The 20,440-nt window shown below is 40.5% G+C and overlaps 1 protein-coding gene across 1 annotated transcript in view; it reads right to left on the bottom strand.

Annotated features, from left to right (window-relative positions):
* Nucleotides 1-18,887, bottom strand: part of sorbs2a (sorbin and SH3 domain containing 2a) — a 49,559-nt gene extending 30,672 nt beyond the window's left edge. Inside the window, exons 1-4 of the mRNA XM_085162330.1 lie at nucleotides 17,706-18,887; nucleotides 11,955-12,102; nucleotides 847-902; nucleotides 51-140 (exon numbers count right to left, since the gene is read on the bottom strand). Coding sequence (XP_085018456.1) covers nucleotides 51-140; nucleotides 847-856 — 100 coding nt within the window. The 5' untranslated portion in view covers nucleotides 857-902; nucleotides 11,955-12,102; nucleotides 17,706-18,887. The remainder of the gene's footprint in view (nucleotides 1-50; nucleotides 141-846; nucleotides 903-11,954; nucleotides 12,103-17,705) is intronic.
* Between the last annotated feature and the right edge of the window lie 1,553 nt (nucleotides 18,888-20,440).

Below are 20,440 nucleotides of genomic sequence, written 5' to 3'. Positions count from 1 at the left end.
TTATTTTGGGAAATAGTTATGTTCATTTGTATGTCTGTGAGTGTTAGTACCTGTGGCTAGATTTGGTGAGCTCTGGACCCTCTTCATGGGAGAGAGCATGAGTGACAAGGCCACACATTTGCGAGCATATCCTCCGCTATCTGAGAAATCACAGCCAGGCAGATGATCATAGAAGCAAAAGCTGAAGCATACATGCACATGCTTGTGCGCATACTGCCATAAACAAATGCATTCAGCCGGGAAGATAATAATTACAGTAACAATATTGCAAACAAAGGCAGATTTGGAGGCAAAGCACATGCATTTCAAGTAGCTGATTTTTACTGGCACTCAATAGAAAATTAGGAAAAAGCTGTGCAAACACGAGAACTGCAAAAGTGAACAAATCAAAGTCAATATGTTCTACTGCATTAGCTTCCACTAACCTAAATATTTACAAGAGATAAAGTGAGACATTAGTTGTTTTTAAATCAACGTGATTCTGAATTGGGTTATTACCAAAAAATAAAAAAATCCCAAACTAATGATTTTATGATCATGACATGACAACAGGCAGAAATGTAAAACATGCTCTTTCTTGTTATATTTCTCCCATTTTTCTCATAGATGAATCAATTTTACACTTATAACCTGAAGTCTTATATAAGACACTGTTTTGTAGTAAAAGTTTCATGTATGCTCATCTGACATTAGCGAGTACACCGTCATGGCTGATAAACCCACATGACAAAATTCTTTTAACTTTTCCAAACAAAAGCAAGACATGGATTGGACAGGTGGATGGGGGACTTCCCAACGATCCTGTAAACGCTGCACTCTGTACTTGTTTTTGGATATATACTGTACCTGTATTCATATTGAAGAGCACTTCTTACTGATCGACAGCAGGGGCACACACTTTCCTAAAAGACAAAACAAAACACAAAGTATTTTAGAAAGAGATTTAAACTGTTTGAATAGAGTTTCAAATCCAAGACCTCAAATGGATCTTCTTGAGGGTAAAACCTCAAAAGCAGATTTTGGAGATGCCGGTGTTAAAACACAAAACTGTAGCGAGGTACCTGCTTTACTGCAACCAAGCATATGACTGTGATTAGTTTTTAGTGTGCTCACTAATTTGGCTTTGTTTCCATTCTGAGAAATGATGGCAGGCTGGGTGCATAATAGGATTTTGTAAACATGGAATAGATCATTTTTCACTGGGAAACAGCAATAAATGATTTCTAAAAACACTATATAAACTATATAAAAAAGATATCATATTTACACAGCTACATAAATTTTTTTTTTAATGGCTACGGTTAACTATTGGATATACAAGTGACAGGAAAAGGACACAAATCAAAGGCAAAGACTCATTACAACTGACAAGCAAACAGCACACCTGTTTTACAAAGAAACAAGACTCACATCGCTAACACTGCCTAATTCTGTTTAACTCTGTTTTTTTTATCTTTCTATTTTTAGAGCTGAGGAGAGAAATGCACAGATGTTTGGGCTATATGCCCCATAGCTGTATGTTGCCAGTTTGTTAAATAGGATGAAACAGATTATATTCACCGACAAAACACATGTATCACCAGACATTTGTTTCAACACTGTGACAGCTTAGGGCCTCTCTGAAAGCATGTGAAGTCCTGATAATTACAGCTGTCATTTACTGGTGCTTATTTGGGGGACGGTATGCAATTGTATTCTGACATAAATGTGTAAACTGCCTTAGCAGTTGTCCCTAGTAATGAGTGGCACGAGGTGGATGACCCAGCATTTTAGTACATACTGTATTAGACCATACTCACAACTCCAGTCTTAACAAGGAGATAAATACAAAATAGTTTTAATGATAGACTAAGTTTGAAGTAACTAAGAAACATTTATTGCTGCTAACTATACAAGTAACTACAGCACCAGCCTCTCAGAACCATTTCATTTACAACTAAGTAGGTTATGTACACACAACAAACAAAAGACAAAAAACATGCAGCTACAACCATTAACTTCTAATACAAAACATAGTGAAACACATCTACCATCACAGGGACTTTATTTTCCTGTCAGCAGATTCTATTTGATTGCTTGTGTGATGAAACTGTCTTGGGCCCCAGTCACACAGAGCTAAAACTCATTCGGGGCTAAAGACCATCAGGCAACTACCCGCCATGAGGGAAAAATGTATAATCCCTGATCGGTTAGGAGACAATTGCTAGCATCTGCTGTGAAATCAATTGACGCAGGCGTAGAGACTGGAGACCCCTGGTAACCACTAGTCACTAGGGAAAAGTGTGTCGTGGGAGCCTGTTGACAGTCGATTTGATTGCAGGGGTATACAGTGCTGCACGACAAACCTTCTTGTGATTGCTTTGCTTCCCAATTGAAGACACAGAATCTTCTACAAATAGTAACAAACTACTTGCTACGCAGTAGTAAAACTAAGAAGTGTGATGCAAACGGGGGATAGAGACTACTTTCCTTCATAGTAAATGTTTTGAAACGTGTTGGTTGTAGCAGTTATGAACAACTTTTACTATGAAGGCAAACATTCTTTGTTTCCAGATTGTGTTGGACTGCAAACTTTCTCAGCTTGGAGAGTAGACAGCGAGTGTTTGTAGATGAGTGGCATCTGTGCAACAACCTCTTTTCGACTGATTTCATCAGGCATCAGCCAGATGCCTCCAGCCAACACTGGGGGAATAGACTACAGCAGTGGTTCCCAAACTTTTTTTGCTGGGCCCCCCTTGTTTTACAAGAAAAATGTTTGCGCCCCCCTTCTCGCGAGTGCACGCACTAACACATCCTCCAACCACACACACCCATATTTTGCCCATATTTTGCTCCATTGCGGTTTATTTCACACCTCAAACATTTAGTAAACAATTAAGCAAATACAAGTAATCTACAATAAATTACAGGTAGTACTAAAATAAACTACGAACTCTTTTACGCTACGTCCACACCTACACGGGTATTTTTGAAAACGCAGCTGTTTTGTCCACGCGTAAACGGCGTTTCGAATCACCGAAAACTCCTTTTTTGCGTTTACGTGTGGATGAGGAATACAGAGTTTGTCACGCAACGTCAAAGGTATGTGCCTTTTTCACGTCACGCTGTGCGCACGTTATTTTTTACATGAGATGAATTGCAGAATGGCAGATAGAGAGAAAATACTGTTAATCTGACTATCTGCAGGTTTTACACGCTTACACACGCAGTTACTGTCGCTCCATTTACAAAGGCAGAGGCATCACAGTGTGATTATTTTACGTGTAGTTTTTTTTTCATGTGTAATAATATTCAACATTGCTATCAATACATTTTTCAAAAAATGCCTCTCTGTGCAAAATGGGTTTAAAAACATAAACAACTGTGGGATACTGTTTGTCCGTGATTTAAACAGCCCAGCGATTGCTCCTGACGAAGGGAAAACCAATTCTGCAGGGAGACCGACCTCGGCACTTGTGCAGGTGAAACCAAAGGGCAGATATGCTTCACCATATTTTCTAGTCTTTGGCTTAGAATGAAGTTGGTTTGGAAACATATTCAGCTATGCTTCATCTCCTGCTTAGTGTTTCTGTGGGCGCCCCATGCTAGCAGTGTCCAAGCGTTTTGTACCCCCCCCCCCCTTTTCATTCCGCGCCCCCCCCGCAATGGCTTTGCGCCCCCCCTAGGGGGCGGGCTCCACACTTTGGGAAGGTCTGGACTACAGCAACCAGAGGTTGCCAGGGGGTTGCCAAATGGCCCAAGCCAGTGTGACTGAGGCCTTACCTGATTTGGCCAGTCACCCAATAAAGGTTGTCCTTTTAGATCACCCTTTTGGCCTGATAATGCTCCTCACTTGATTGTAAGGAGCATCATCGTTGATGAGAAAAGCAATGCAGAAGCAGTTTTCAGCTGCATCATCTCCTCGACCCCAAGACTGAGACCGTCAGCTGTACTATAACTGTGTTTTCGAGCCACACAAACACAACCTTCACTCACCACCTGGACTTTGCTGCCTGCAACTTCAACCACTTTCCAAAATTCAAAATCCAGCTGAAGGGTAGTCACTTTGACAATGGGGGAGATTCAGCATGCACTGCAGAGGCACAAGTGCAAAGGGATCAAATGTAGCAGTTACACAGTGAGCTCAAAATGCTCGAGAGGTGTGTAACATGTTGAGGTGGGCAAAAAATTAAATCAGGTAAGGGTTTTTATTTTGCCCACAGATCTTTATTATCATAACTTATAGATATTTTGCCCTGGCTTTGAGATTTTGAGTGCTGAATCTTTTATCACTTACAGTTACACAATATTATTTTTACTATACTTTCCTCTGCTCAGCCCTGTGTCCATCTGCTTCAGAGCAGGGTAGACCCACAGTAAAGCAGTTATATAAGCAAACTCACCCTGAGATGGAATGAAACAAGAGTACATTAAATAGATAAATTAAATTACAAGAGGTATCCTGCTTATCACCCAATAAGAGATGGGATCAGCATGTTTTTCATCATGAAGTAACGTTTACTGACAAATTCTTTTTTAATCTTCTTGACATAACCTTCAAGCACCATGTCTTTGATTAGTTTATCCATATCCACTGCTTTATTCTTCCAAACACAGCTAATTTTGGTTGGCAAATAAAATTCTAATATTTGTGGGAGTGCATGAAAACAACATGGGATACTTTCTGTCCCTCAAGACCTAATCCTCACCCTCATACCCTGTGTCCTCATAAATCTTGCTCTCAGAAACAAACACGCACACATACACACACACACACGCGCAGGCACCCAGGGGTAAATCATGGGTCTGGCGTCGCAGGCTGTCGGCGTCCAAATGATGGTCAGATTATAAACAGCATCATGTTTCTTGGGGACAGATCAGCGGCGACACAGCAGCTGTGGCCGTGGTGTAATATTAAGGCTACACACTGGAAGTAAAACGCTCTGGGCTCAACACCTCAGTTCAACTCCGCCTGCTTGTCAATATAGACCTTTTTAAAGCTTTTAAATACAATCTAGCAGCCCTGTCTAAAGCCTGGGATAGACCATTAGTAGCTTTTTAGCATGTGCCTCACTCTATTTGAAAGAAAGTTTCCAAAATAATCCTGCAAATACTCCTCTAAAATACTTACTGTGTTGCTTGAAAAGGAAGCCTGGGAATAAATGCAGACAGACCAAACATCTGATACTCTGTCAGCTCTCAAAACCTTAAATAAATACTCAATAATAAAGAAGAGGACTTGAGATATTTTCGATTCTTGTACTACTTTTTAAAGGCTGAAGCATGTTGGTATGTTAAGTTTCTTTCGAGACATTTTTTTTTTTTTACTTTGCCGTGGTTTTTCCACCGACTGTAATTTAGACATTGGTTGGCCACTCTGGAGACCAGTGTGTATATAATTACTGAGTGTAATAGCTGTGGGACAGCAAATATACAACTCAGAGCTAGAAGCTGCAGAAAGCTGTGATGTCCAGTATCGGGGCCATCAAGTCTCATTAGTCTGTCATGTGGCCCTCTGAGACCTACCTGGTTTACATTATTGGACTAATAGGGCTTAAACTTTATACAGACAAGAGACTGTTACTGTAAGAGGAAGTATGTTGTTTTGTGCCAGTACTAGAAAAACATTTTTGCTAATCTGAGCTTCTCACCATGAGCCGTTTTGTTAAATTTTTCTTCCCTTCATCACATGGTAAGCTAAACAGGAAGACTTTTAATATTGTTGACTTGATCAATCACGTGTTGACACAAATGTCCTTCTGAAAACAACTGATAAGTTTGAGTACATGTACGGGAAATTCCATGTGTAATCTGAGCGCTGTTTTAATTATCTCATAAAATCCGAGCGGAGACAGCACAACAAAGCTGGACCACCAAAGACCGGAAGGAACAAGTGTCTTTGCCAGTATTAACAAAAACAAACAACAGTCACTTAGCTAGGATGCTGTGAAAAATAAAGATATGCCCTCAAAAAGCGTTTGTCAGGATACCGTTAGTCACTGACTGCTTTGACATAAACAAAACAAGAGTCTTAAGAATAAACATGCCACCATCTTTTAGGGGGAGTACTTAAAGAGTTGAGAGAAGCACTTTTCAATATCATGTGCCTGCTAAACGGACCTTATTACGATGGTGTTTTCTTATAAGCTATAACTGCATTGAAAAAAAATTATTATAAACACAATACTTTGCTGTTCAAGATTATACAGAACAGTGTGTATGGGGGAAAAAAATCACCAGGTGAGAGTGAATGGTCATTAGTGATGAGGTGACATCAGCCTCAAAGGTCCTGGTATTGAAGTGGTCACTCACTAAGATGCACTCACAGATTAAAATTTGTAGCAAATCTGTTAAAAGTGTTGCATATGACCCTGATGGTCCCACTGGAGGAACATCTGAGACCAAAACAAACAGTTGCACTGACCACACCTTTGTGTTTCATATACAACCAGAAACTCGTGTGCACACAGTCCTGCAAAACACGAAACCAGCCTGCTTCAGTGGCAGCTTTAATTACATTTACATCAACATAAAGGCCATAGTTAAACCAATGTAAACTCTGGCTGACTGAAACTGTACCTACTCTTTAAACGATCAATTGGTCTTGAGGAAAAAATATGTAAATCAATGCACTAAGACCACTGTATATGATAGCTTTACTGGACTATGAGTAATCAATACATTTAATAGGTAGCATTTGCATTATATTAAATCTCTGTATTTTACACAGAACTGAGAACAACAGACTCAGAGCTGCCCGGATTCATCATCCGTATGATGTCAGAAAAACAGAACAGCTATATATCAACTTTATGTCCAGCTTGGTTTGGCTGTTGCTGCTTACTTGAAGGTGAGGCTGGGCATGCCTCTCCATATAAAGTGACTTTGATATTTTGGGCCTCTGTTTTGACAAAATATAACCGCAGCAATGTCTTCTTTGACTTCTTGTCTGTTTACAGTTGAGATTTGTGCACATAAGTTGCGTAAATCAAACAAACCAATTTTATTGTTACTCTTTATTTTCTGGGGAGACCAGCTGATGTGCCCGATTGCACCCTAAGGGTGGGGAAAAATGTTTGATACAACACAGCATTGAAATATTTTTCATGGCAATATTGTATCAATACAGGGGCACCAAATATCAAAAACTATAAATGATAACTCATCCCGATATGAGCAAACTTATATTAAATCAGTTCACCTGAAAAAATAAAAAACAAACAAAACAAACAAAAAAAACAAACACTGGACACACTTAGCTTGACAAAGTTACCCTTTTAATTTAGAACAAGTTAACGGCGCAGTCACACAAGTAAAAATATGACAGCGGCCTCCGTACGTCACCAAAAGTCAGAGGCAGCCTGGTGATTGTACTGAATTTTCCCCACGTTCTGCCACATAACCTGTGGTGACTACCCAGAACTTGAGGGCGTTGTACACTCACAACCACTCTGATCTGATTTTAATGCAAAAAATAATAGACGTGAGACAAGTTTGTCAATATCTTTCTTATCCAATAAGATACTGACAAAGTATAACTTTCTGGACATAATTTGCAGTTGAAAAAGGTGATGAATCACAGTTTATGTTATTGCAATACTCAGCATATTGAAAAATGTTAAAACAGCTTTATCAATGTTCAAAATGCTTGTTACAAGCTTCAGTGAGAAAACAAACAAACAAAATAGAGCAGAAATAAATGCAGCAGAAATATTAATGGACACGAGCTGGAATGTGTGCTCTGCGTATTACCTGTAGGGATGCTACACAGTCAGCATCAGTAACAGCCAAGCGAGTGCATTTGACGCTGATACAACAACAGCAAACAGAGAAATCTGGAAAACCTATTGAGGAGGAATCAGAGAAAACAAACTCCTTTTTTAAACAGGGAAACAGAAGGTCCCGGGAGATTCAACATAAATCTCAGTCAAGACATGACGAGACTGAAACCAAACAGACGGGGACAACAACCCCTCCAAAAAAGGCAGGATTTCGCATTGCTTCATTCCTTAATTACTGAAACTGAGCCAAATGTTTTGCTTTTTTTTCTTCAGTGTTGCATTTTTGTGGTAAAAATGTGGGGAGTGTGGGATTGTGGTAAAAGAAACGAAAGAATCAAAATAGTAAAAAGAATTGCCCACTGTGCTTTAAATGGATACTGTAGCCACGTTAGCCCAACAAATGTTAATAAAAGTAAACATTGAAATAGTTTATAAGCCTTTTAATAAAGCTGCAGAGGAAGCTTTAAGAGCTTGTATCCTTTTCCTTTTTCAAATAATGAAGAACATAAAAAAAACAAGTTTTTGTCTATGCTTAATTTAAAACTCCAAGTATCTTGGCATCATTTAGCCACACATAGAAATGTCCTAATAAAGTAATGAAAAATAACCTCCCATAATGTTGGCAACAAAGTCAGATTTAAATATTACATTCAGAAAGCGATGAGTAATCCATGTCACGGTGATTTTAAGCACTTTAACACAGAGGCATGTGTCAAAATCTCTGCTGAGCAGCGGTGTTAAATATCCTTTAATGGCCACATCACAATGATTCCTGGTAATATGCCGGTCATTTCCCATTCATATGATTGAGGTGCTACTGTTTCAGCATGCTGCCTTTCCTACATACAGAAACTTCTGACCTGCATTTCCCTTTAGAAAAGCGGATTACTCAAACCATGAAACAGTTTAGGCCCCACACTCCAGCTTGTTAGAAGTATGTTAAATACCCGTCCATACCACTAAATCTGAATAAATGGTCTTTAATGATTCCTTTAAAAAAACAAAACCTTTCTAAAGTACAAAACGAACAGATTCAATCCTCAAGCAGAACACAGTTTAAGCCTCTCACAAAAGCACTAAAGTATTTGTTGTTAGATGCAGGAATGTTTTGTCAGTGCCATGTTACTGTTCTACCAGCACATTACTGCCAGTAGTTGAACAACAACCACTTGCAACAAAGTCTCTGTTATCAGCCTTGTTTGCTCAACCTTGCCACTCATTAGCGGACCCCCCTCCCCTCTGGCTGTAAGAATGGACAGGGGAGGTCAACACACTGACCCTGCGTGCCCACTCACTGCCCATACGGCAAACAACAGAGAGTGTGTTCTCCAGATTGCATCACAACGACACTAACGAGCACAGCCATTGGCCCGAGAGCACTAATGCAATTATGTAACACAATCCCTGGTACTTTGAGTCGGGGATGTGGGAGAAAAAGAATGAATTGGATGTGACACTTGGTGGGTTTGTTATCTCAGTCTTCCTATACAGAACTTATGATGTGCTCTGTGTGTAAGGAGAGAGCAATAAAAAAAAAAAAAAAGGTACATAGAAATCTAATAAAACCAAGAGATGAAGAGAAAACCTTCCTATTGTGTTGTGTTTAGTGAAGCAAATGCAAAATAAATGGCATCCTACTGAAAATGGAAAATTATATTAGTTGCATTATGTAAGCTCTGTGCCAAAAGCCGTCCGAGGACACATCTGATCAGCCTCGCTCAACAATACATTTAGAGCTGCCACAGTTTCATGCCGGCTCCTTAAGAATAAGCACAACACACACACAGAGATCTAACAAAAGCTTGAAAACTATTATTCAGACTGCAGCCGACACAACAAGCTAATATAGGCAGAGCTACGAGAAGATAATAGAGTGAGCAAATGAGAGGACAGTGTGACATTAGGCTAAATGTCAAAGCAATTTCAAAGATGAAGCTTGAGCGTTTCCTGACTTGTCATTTTGACGTAATGTAATAGTCAAGCTCCAGCTTTCTGAGTGAAGGAAGAACAACTGTTGTTCAGCTTGGAATCTGAAACATTTTGAGTTTAAAATATGATGTTTGAACTACAAATACCATCAGCTGATGAAAACTATTCATTACAACTTGGTGTGGACTTCATAAAAGCAATATTTTCCTTTGTGTTTGCAGAGGATGCAGAAATTCGTTTTTCCACATGCTACGAGTAAACACGCCCATCTCGAGGGCGACAAAAGTGTGACGAGGTAAAGAAATGTATCCTGAAAAAATGCAAACACCTCAGAGAGATGACAAGTCAAGACGTCTAAGACTTTGTTAAGACAAACAGTTCAAAAATATATTTTTTGATTTGAGACAGGAGGTACACTGAAGCGGCAGGGCTATCTGTTGTGGCCAAGATTAAATTCCCCATACATAGTCTGGATTCCCCAGGTACCAGTGTTAAGTGTCGAGCATGAAGATAAGAGGAACTTGATTAGAAGAGGCGCTATATTTAATGCCATTAGCCGTGACCTTTTAACCTCGAAGCTGGTCAAGAACATTAGAGAAAACTGGTGCAGCTTTAAAATTATTATCAATTCAACATTTGGCATTTCTACTTAAAACTGACAGTTTATCCATGAAAATATTCACAAACTCAAAGTTCCTGATTGTTTCAGGGCTTCAACAATGTGTAAATAAACATTTTCCTTCTTCATTAAGAACGCTGCTTACTTTGAGGCTTACTGGTGCCAACTGTAAGAAGTGACAGCACACAGCAAGTATCCATTTATATGTTTATGTATTAAGTATTTCTACACAGACATCAGAGTTTTAAATGTCAAACAAAATGAAAAAGATGTTTTTCCTATTTCCAGGATTCTAGATATTTGCATGAGAGCCTCAAATAAGAGCCTTGCATTTGCTTTGATTTAGTAAAATAAAATTTTTAAAAAATCAGCTTTAGAACAAACAACCAGTAATCAGGAATGGGGAAAAGAAGGGCTGAAACAACAGCCCGGGTAAGCTCATAATCATAACTACCACAAAATATTCTATCCTTAATTTTAAACACAGATACTGCAGAAAAAAAATCCCTGATTTCATGCCAGATTCATTTAATTTTTCTAATAACATCAGCTTCATGGAACTGCCACTCCACATGACACACATCTAACCAAGCAAATGCCATCAGCTGAAGAAAAAAACTACTTACAATGTAGCGTGGACTTTATAAAAGCAACAAAAAGATTTATCTAACCAAAAAACCTTTACAAAAGTATCGCTGACCTCTGCAATCAGTTCTAATGAGGCTGGAATGACGCATATGAAAGAAAAAAAAAAAAAAAAAAAAGAGGTTGCCCTGTGACGTTTGCAGGGAACGCACAAAGTGACTGTGTATGTGAGATCCGGAAGAAAACAAATCCAGCCGCCCGTGATACAAACCGAGGCTGGGAACCACCCCTTACTGTGTACCCAAGGGGTCAAGGTGACATTCCACAACACCTCTGAGATTGGCCTAATGGAGGAATTGGTGCATGGCTTTTGTTGAATAGGAAAGAAGAAACCATGAAAAAAGGCTGTAACAAGAGACTGAAGTATGTAAAAGGGCCTGAAGAGGGAAAGGATTCTGGGGCAAAAGTTAAGAGGTTACGGGGTTCTTATAAATATATTTACAAACAAACAAATACACAAAAATCTGATAAAGTCATGCTCAGGAAGTTAACGCTCACAACTGTAATCTAAGCTTTTTTTGTGATCCTATTTCTTCGGTGACCGCGGTCAGAACCGCTGTTTTTATTTGACACCATTTCCTCTGTCCACTGTCACAAAAGACAAAAATTCTACTCTTGGGCTATAATTTTTGGTTTTGGCAGCACAGATAAATACTATTCCTTTTGGGTGTTTGGGCTGTAAAAGCTATTCGGATCTCTTTTAATTTAAATCTTTTTAAAGCATCTGTGTTCATAACAAGTAAATATAGACACATGACAACCGAGTAGACAGCGCTGCGATATCTGCGTGCCTTGAAGAGGGTCTTTGAAGAAAACAGTATAAGATATACTGAATAGCACGGATTAGGACAGGTTAAATCCAAAATATCCACACTCAGATTTAAATTTGTTTTAATAAAAATGGTTTTCCTGTGAACGCCAGCGAAACGCAATCCTGCCCTACTGCAGACAACAGAGTGCAGGTGCAACGGTCCATCAAGCAAAGTAAATGTAACTCTTACCGTCATAAACCCAAAAGACAAGTGCTAAGAAGAGTCACGTATGGCGTTGTGACTTAAAGTCCCCCCCGTGCCTTCCACTTTCTCTCCTCTGCTCAGGACAAGTATCTCCTCCCGCTCAAGCTTTAGTCCCAAGATCCCCGTTCAATGCCTGGGAAGCACAGAGACAACAGACCGAGGAGAAAGTTAAGAGACGGAGTCGAAGAGTGGGAGTGACAGGGAAAGAGAGTTGCCTGTTTGGGTGAAGCAGTGATCAGATACGGTTATTTTCAGACTCTGGCATGCTTGTCTTTGAGACTGGAAAGTAATCCCCCGGTGTGGATGGGTGGGGGATAAGTGACAGGCCTGAGTATCTCTATTTTGCCACACACACGTTTGCATGCATGCCACGCAGTATAAGCGCACGCATGCCCATGAAGACAAACTACTTCTAAGCATACGTTCACACAATTCATACATTCCAAAGGAGTCGGAGAGTGATTCTACTGTATGCTACATCGGGTAGATACACCTTTCAGATGTTAGGCTCGCCTGAGGTGTGAGAAGGGTGTAAGAGAACCTTAATGTACTCATCTCCTCCTAACAAGTTTTATGTCACAGTGGCCAGAGTTGTCAGTTTGTGGCTATGTAAAGTGGCGGCATCCACACAGAAACTGACAGGAGTCTTAAATTCTTCTCACATGAGATTTTCTTTCTTTCCTTTTTTGTTGTGGTCAGCTTGACTTTGTGTCAAGAATGCTCCCTCGGAGATGTGAAAATCCAGCCACATAGACATGACATGCAATCGCACTTTTTCTTTTCCCTTTTTAAATCCATGTAAATACATCTTGTACTGTCAACGTCATACCAGGCTCTAAATATACAAATTATATGACCACTCACCTGTACCATTAATAATCTTTCCCGCGCTGTAATCCATATGGGACTGTATATTTGGAAAATGACCACACACATGCACACAGAGGCCGAATATACACAGGAGAGAGGTCAGCCAGAAGCACCTCTAGACCCCAGACTCCCTGCTATTCCTAGAATGATGATGTAACTACTGCTATTAGCATGTCATATTTAGAGCCTGGATACCTAAAACCAGCCAGGCAGCTACTGTGTAACATGCTATTTGGACAACATCCAACGCATCCACTCAAAACAAGTTTTCAACAATAAACAGAAGAGGCGCAAGAATCCGCAACTTACAAATTAAAGTGCGGTAAAGGCTCGGGCAGAGCCAAGGTGCCACTACAAAAGAAATTAATTAGCTTCCATAAACCAAATCGTGAGATACGACAAAAACAGATGAGATTCATACTACAAACCTTCCACCAAACAGTGGGGGGGATCTCTTTAGCTTGCTGTTATTATAAATGTATTTATCTTACTCTACAGTAGCTGAGCAGCAACTATTTTAGTATAAGGCCATAAATTAGAAAAAAAAAGCTTCATAGGCTCTGCCAAACCTGTTGCCAACTTTTAAATCAAACATGGACAGAGCTAAGTCTTGATCAACACTCTGTGCCTGCTGTCATCATGCAGATGATGAAGTGGTAATGTAAAAATCCTGTCTACATGGGCAATGGATCCAGTGACGAGTAGCGCTCCTCCAACTATGTCTCCCAAACACCTAGGCTTCAGACTTTGGGGTTCCTGAAAGCCCCACAGCAGCGATCAGTGTGTCAACAAACATAATCAAACAGCAGTTGCCCCCCTCAGAAACATCTCATCATATGGGAAGGATCACTGAGGTATGGTGAAAAGCTGACAACTGGCAGGTGCTAATGATGCAACCTTGAGGCCAAAATCAGGGCAGTACCAGGGGACCAATAAAGTTCTATCATAAGTGCTATCAACTATAGACTTAATCTTGTAACCCGGCATGACAAACACAAGCAGCAGGATCTGCATCACACATCAAAGCAAACAGATTTTTGACCACATTCCTTACTTGAGATCGTATTTTGGCTCTACTAGGTGTGTCCTACTGAGTGCTGCATGTGGAAGAATGATTTATAAAGACAATTTAAAGCAAACAGACAGAGCAGCAGCTTAGTAATGATCTTATTAAAGTACCAAAGCAAACTATTTTTATAGTGACTGACACAAACTCACACTCAAACGCACCGACACTTTGACCTATGAGCCACTCTGGACTACAGTAGCCGTGTCGACATGCTCTCACCCGTACAGTTTCAACACCTAATTCATTATCAGCTTCTCCAAGGCCCTGCCATTCCCAGTTAAGTAAGTGGTAGGATATAAAAAGCAGAAGAGCTGCGCATGTAGTAAGTGTCACTTACTGGAAAACACTTAAATCTGAAGATCAAAAAAGGAAAAGCATATTCACAAAGCAGCGTGCTCTTTAATAGAGATATAATAGTTTAATAATATGTTTTTCTACAAACTTTTTTTTACATGTATTACATAACTGGCGTCGTGAGCTCCTTCAGTATAAAGCATACATTCAGATCTGCACATTTTTGAGTGGCCAAGTACTGTACTGGTTGGCCCTCTCAAAGATGATTCTAGATTTGAACCAGCTGGTCTGATGGGGGCATTTGCGTGATGAGTTTGCACAGTCTCCCTGTCCCCGTTTGGGGTTTTGTTCAGGTTGCTCCAGCTTCCTCTCACAATTCAAAGACACGAATACTAGGTTGGTAGATAATTCTAAAATTGTCATATGTATGAGCGTGCATGTTTGCCTCATGTGGTAGCCCTGTCTATGACGGTATAGTGACTTGCTGAGGGTGTGCCCTGCTTTTTGCCCTTTGTCAGTGGGGATAGGCCTCAGCCCCTAATGATATAGGGATACAAGGGGCTTAATCTGATGTATGACAAGCTGGATGTGACCGCAGCAAGTAACTGTGCTGTTGCACGGGCTTTTGGTCCACTTTTCTAGATTTACCATAATTTGAAAGCACCCCTGCAGGACTTGAATAACATGAAGTGTAACAGAGATATAGAAGGCCCACTCAGTGTACTCAGAGGCTTAGTGTTTCTGCTGTTTAACAAAGCTGGCTGTGTATTACTTTCTGTGTTTAGCCTTTATATTTAGAAACCTGTGGTTGTTCTTACAACCACTGAAATAGATTAAAAGGCCTCATGACTGAAATAGGATTGACGTGTAAGGATTAAATTAGGGAAGGATCTTGGCTGGAAATACAGGTGAAGATATACTTGTCAACTTGCAGTGTAAGTTTTTAGACTTTTAATTTTCCAGATACAGTATAATTTGAACATCCCTGGCAGTGTATAGATGCAGAGGTTTTTCACAAAGCCAGAAAAAAGTGTTCAAGTCCATTTTATAAGATCAGATATTGCCATTTTTACACATTTGATTATTACACATCACATACATATGCACAAGTTTGCCACTAAGCAAACCATATTGGGTGGGATTAAGGTCCCTGTATGGTCATCCGCAGGTGCAACAGAGGCTGGCTGACCTGCGTCTGTGTACTGTCTCCAGGGGGCAGTGTAAAAAATATGTGGAACAACCGGTAATGTGGGCTCTTGTTTGCACTCTTGTTAGTCATTTTGGTTTGGCCACTGTCAAGTCATGATCTACTAGAACGTCTCTACAATGGAGTAGGACTAATAAAGAATCAGAACTGTCCATCACAGCCATTGTTCGTGTTTCCTATCCATGCTTCTTTGATCTCTGTTGTTTTTTGCTTATCTTTGTCTTTGTGGTAACAACTACATTGCACACCACAATCAGCATTTGGCCTCGACAGCAGCTTTTTGGGGCCATCTCTGTTGCACAGCCAGATAACTAAGCAAAATGATTCCAATGCAGGACCGTATCAAGTCGTTTTTTTGTGCTACAATGTGTTGCTTATTTGTCAGAATAAAGTATCTTTGGTTCAGTAACAAAGAATGACTGATTACTGTGCAAAAAAAGAAGATTTCTTTAGAAAAAAGTGGCTCAGCAGATGAGATTTAAAAAAATAAAAGGCATCAGCATGACACTTTATGATGCACGCTACAGGACATTGTTAAGGGGCTCTGGGAGCAGGCGCACACCACTTCTCAAACACCACTTGAGCCATGACATCAGACTCTGGAGAAGGGCACAGTGAGGGGGAGATAAAGGAGGAAGCAGAGCAGAGGATACAATGAGAAAAGAGAGGGCACCAAAACAAAGAATAGACATGGGAAAATTAAAAATGAGTGTGAGAGAATGATAGAGTGAAATAAAGGCGACTGTGATAGTAACCCCCTCTGCTACATTCTGTACTTTCAGAAGAAAATGTATCACATTCGCCTATTCCCTGACGACCTGCCTTGATCCTCTTTCTTTCTCTCTCCCTCTCGGACACACATGCACCACACAGCTTCTCTCCCAGTAACTCTAAACTAGCAGGTGCAACTGAGTTAGCAACAGAGACACTTAGTTTTGGGCTCTCTGGCCATTAATCAAATCAAAAATGCTATGATTGCTCATTATGAGTGTATATTTAAGTCCCTGTTATTGGTCCTCTGCGAAACAGTCAGTAGCCAACTGTTGCTCGTCACACTGCATCCTGCCCGCTGCTTCCTCATCAGAGACAGAAGAGTGTAGTCACAGAAATACAAGAAAGACAACATCAGAAACACCGGCCAGTATGGCCTAAGGCACGCGCACACACACACACACACACAGCAAAAGACACTCATAAGGCAGGTAGAAAGGTAGGCCTCACTGGGAGTGGTATGCGGTTCCCGGAGTGATAGTGTTACAGTCTGTGCATCCTGGACACATCCCCATTTTCCCTGCTCATCCAGCATTCATATGCATCTTACGGATACTATCCGTTGCCCCTCATTACATCATCCGTTTAACCAAGTTAGAAGACTGGACAGAAAAAGCTGTGTTGTCCGTTTTATTTTTGTTTGCTTGTTTTGAACTGGGACAGCAATGGCTTTGAGGAAGTCAGACAGCAAGGCAGCAGATGAGTTTTCCCATCTGCATAGAGACTGACTGATAAAGCTTTAATGGCAGGTGAATGTGAACTCAGGAAGCAGGAATAAGGAAAAACTGCAACTCAGTGATGACTGTAGGGTGGCCCTGCGCAGAAGCATTGCTCTACATATTACACAAGATGAAATGAAAGAATTGCAGGGTAACAGTGTTACTATTATCATCATAAAACCAAACTCAATAAGTTATATGTTCTTCGTCCAGTTAGAAAATAAATATCTGCTATACGCTTATATCCTTTTTTCTTACACATACGGGAAACTATTGCACCAATGCACAAGTGCAAGCTAACAATGGAGATTATCCTAAGCGTTTAAGATCTAGGTTAAACGTGGATATTTCAGTTCATGTTTACAACTATCAGAAGGCTGCATGTTCTTCCCACACTGCTCTCATAATGTCGGTCCTTACGGTTTTAGAAATATTCTTTGTAAAGCTTAAAAGCTTGTGGTTTCGCCATTTATCATCCTCCCAGTCCCAACCGCATCTTCCTCTAATGCACTGGAGACACCAGTCCACTGGAATGCACTTTAAATGGAAACCGAGTCGACCCGACCGCATCCGTAATTCATTTTCTCGAGTTTCGTCGATTACAACTGTAGGGTCATTACAGCTTGTAAGGCAGTTAAAACAACCCAAATAGCATTGTTTACCAGCTCTAACACCACGAAATTAAGCCGAGGGTCAGATCTAGTGCTGCTGCTGCTGGTGCAGCTGCTAAAAGCGACGCGGAGGGAGAGATAAATATATAGCCCCCCCTGTGTTTTCTAAACAACAAACTGGTAGTGTGTACTTACCTTAACACAGCTGCCACCTCACCGGACAAATTCCCGAAACATGTCTAATAAAATGTCTTTTCCATATAAAACGAGTGAAGTCCTCGGACAGGCGCAGAAGTGACACACACCGTGAAGCTACGGCGGCTTCGGGAGCTACTGTGTGATGAAACCATACACCTGTTTTCAACGCGCATGGATGTTGTGCCAACCTTGACTGAAGGCTACTCCCTCTCTCCCGGGGGGTCACTGGGCCTCGGACAGCAATGCGGTGAAAATAACCTGTCCCCTCTCCTTAAGACACTCCAAGGAGAAGGCGGCACAATTAAGTTACCGCCTGCCTTTCTTTCTCGACTACATGCGCGAGCCGCGCCGCAGTCCCGACCCTAGCGACTCTGGAGAAGAGAAGCGGCGTCAGTCCAGAAATGGACCGGCTCTGCCTCCGTTTCCGTTTTTCGTTATTAGTGAATGATGTCTTGGCTTCGTTCGCAAAATGGCCTCTGTTATTTTCATTCAGCAACAGTCTACCGCGAGCTTCTCATTGGGTCTGCGTGTAGCCATGGCAACGCTTCAATCAGTGTTTGCAGAGGACACACACAGCACACAGCACACGGGAGGCCTGTGTACGGCTCACCAACAGGAAAGTGTCACTTTGCCTTCTATCTGCAGCAGAAACACACAATAGACTGACCTCAGATATGAGGCGGGGTGCTGACGGTTTGTTTTAATGGTTAGACCATGACAATAACACAGGCTAAGGCTCGAAGCCTAAATAGGAAATGATTCATAGATGTTTGCTAGGAATAACTTTGAAGCTGTGTTAAGATTTATATCTATGCTGTCCTGGTAGCATTTTGTCCATCACCATGCTTGTAGGTTTAAATTAGTTCTTTTAGCTACCATGTCCCTACCGTGAGCTGTAGATATTTGCTTCTAGACACATTTGTTTCTACTTTTTATTAATACTCTGCTGTGATAGTGTGGGTTTATTTGAGTGCTGACCATAAACTGTATATAAAAGATGCACATGTCCACTATGACATCACCTGGTCATAAGTTTGACATTTTGGCATGCACCATCTAGGTTTTTTGATGATCATATTTGGATATTAGTTTTGAGCTCTGTGTCATCAGCTAATGCTAGCTACCTGTTTTGCGGTTTGGAAAAGGCCTTGGAGGGGACTGGCGTCGGCTCTTGGGATGGGCAGATACACATGCACCCAGCTATTAAATAATATATCAACTTGGTCTACTATAGGCCGTTATAGCCAACAGAAGATATTCTTTATGCACATTTAATAATTTGTCTTTAATGTGTCCATTAATAAATATCTATCTATCTATCTATCTATCTATCTATCTATCTATCTATCTATCTATCTATCTATCTATCTATCTATCTATCTATCTATCTATCTATCTATCTATCTGATTTAATACCTCTTTGTTGTGGCTGGTCTATTTATCTATTTAGGTCTCAGTGGAACAGAGACATAGACTGCAGATGTGAAAGTAAGCAGCTTTTGCTCATAAATTCTTAAAAACCTTTTGAGGGCCATTAGAGATGGTCTAGCGAGTTGATACAGAATCACACACAAAGCCAAAAATTTGAGTTGTTGTAATTTTCTAGTAATATAGAAATTATTGAAAACATTATATGCAGGATTTTCATCTTTAGATGATGACAAATTTATGTTTAAACTATGTCTGGATTTGATTTTCAAGTGAGTTTCTTTACTATACTGCACATTTCTGATACATTTTCACTGTTTAATGCTTCAGTAAGAGTGATTATTATTTGTGTCATCTTATAACGTCAGTCACATTAACAGCATTTCATCAGCAGCGTTAAAGCTGAGGTGTTATGTTGCCGTTAACACATCCATAAAGAGCCCTTTCTTCTGTCAGCTTTAAAGCTGTACGAATTTAGAGCATTATTGATGGCTGACCTTTGTGAGGTGTCAGCAAGACCACATCTGTTAGTGTGTATGTGTGCATATGTGTTTCTGTGAGCGCGCGTGTATGCAGGCATCTGCTTGGTCTTTTATCACCAGCACTCATGTGCTGCAAAAGCAGCCCTTACTGTCTGTTACTGTGGTCAAGAGGGTTCCTTTTTATAGGTGATATGTTATCCGCTGGCATACTATCAGAAATGCATTCTTACAGGGCCAAGGAAGACGATGATGATACATTGTGTCTGGTATGCAGAGATCCACAGGAGGTACAGGTATAGACATACCGAGGGAAGAGGCTATGGACTTTGAAGATTCAAGTAATAGAAATGAAATAACTAGGCTAGAATGCCCACCTGGACTAAGCATTTGATTAGGTAGGTTTCAGCGAGTCTGTGTAAACTGTAGCCTCAGTTTCCTGTTCTTAGCTGACATGTGTTGGTGCTTTTAGGTTCAATGTGCTGTGTGCTCTGAGATGCTGTTCTGCATACCTTAGTAGTAACAAGTTGTTATTTTGACACAGTGTAGCCATTCTCATCTGAACCTCTGGGATCAACAAAAGCATTTTTTTCCCAGCTCGGTGGATTTCTTTTTGCTCTTTCTCAGACCACTATCTATAAACCATAGAGATGGTTGTGTGAGAAAATCCCAGCAGATCAGCAGTTTCCGACGTAAGCCAGTAGCTTAACCAACCACACCACATTTAAAGTCACTTAAATCACCTTTCTTTAAAGCTTTGAGCTTCAACAGAACATCTTGACATGCTTAAACGGACTGAATTACTGCCATATGATTGGCTTTTTT

The sequence above is a fragment of the Neolamprologus multifasciatus genome, chromosome 6, assembly GCF_963576455.1.
Source record: "Neolamprologus multifasciatus chromosome 6, fNeoMul1.2, whole genome shotgun sequence".
Classification (NCBI taxonomy): domain Eukaryota; kingdom Metazoa; phylum Chordata; class Actinopteri; order Cichliformes; family Cichlidae; genus Neolamprologus; species Neolamprologus multifasciatus.
The sequence above is the reverse complement of the archived record's forward strand: the minus strand, read 5'-3'. Positions and strand labels throughout refer to the sequence as shown.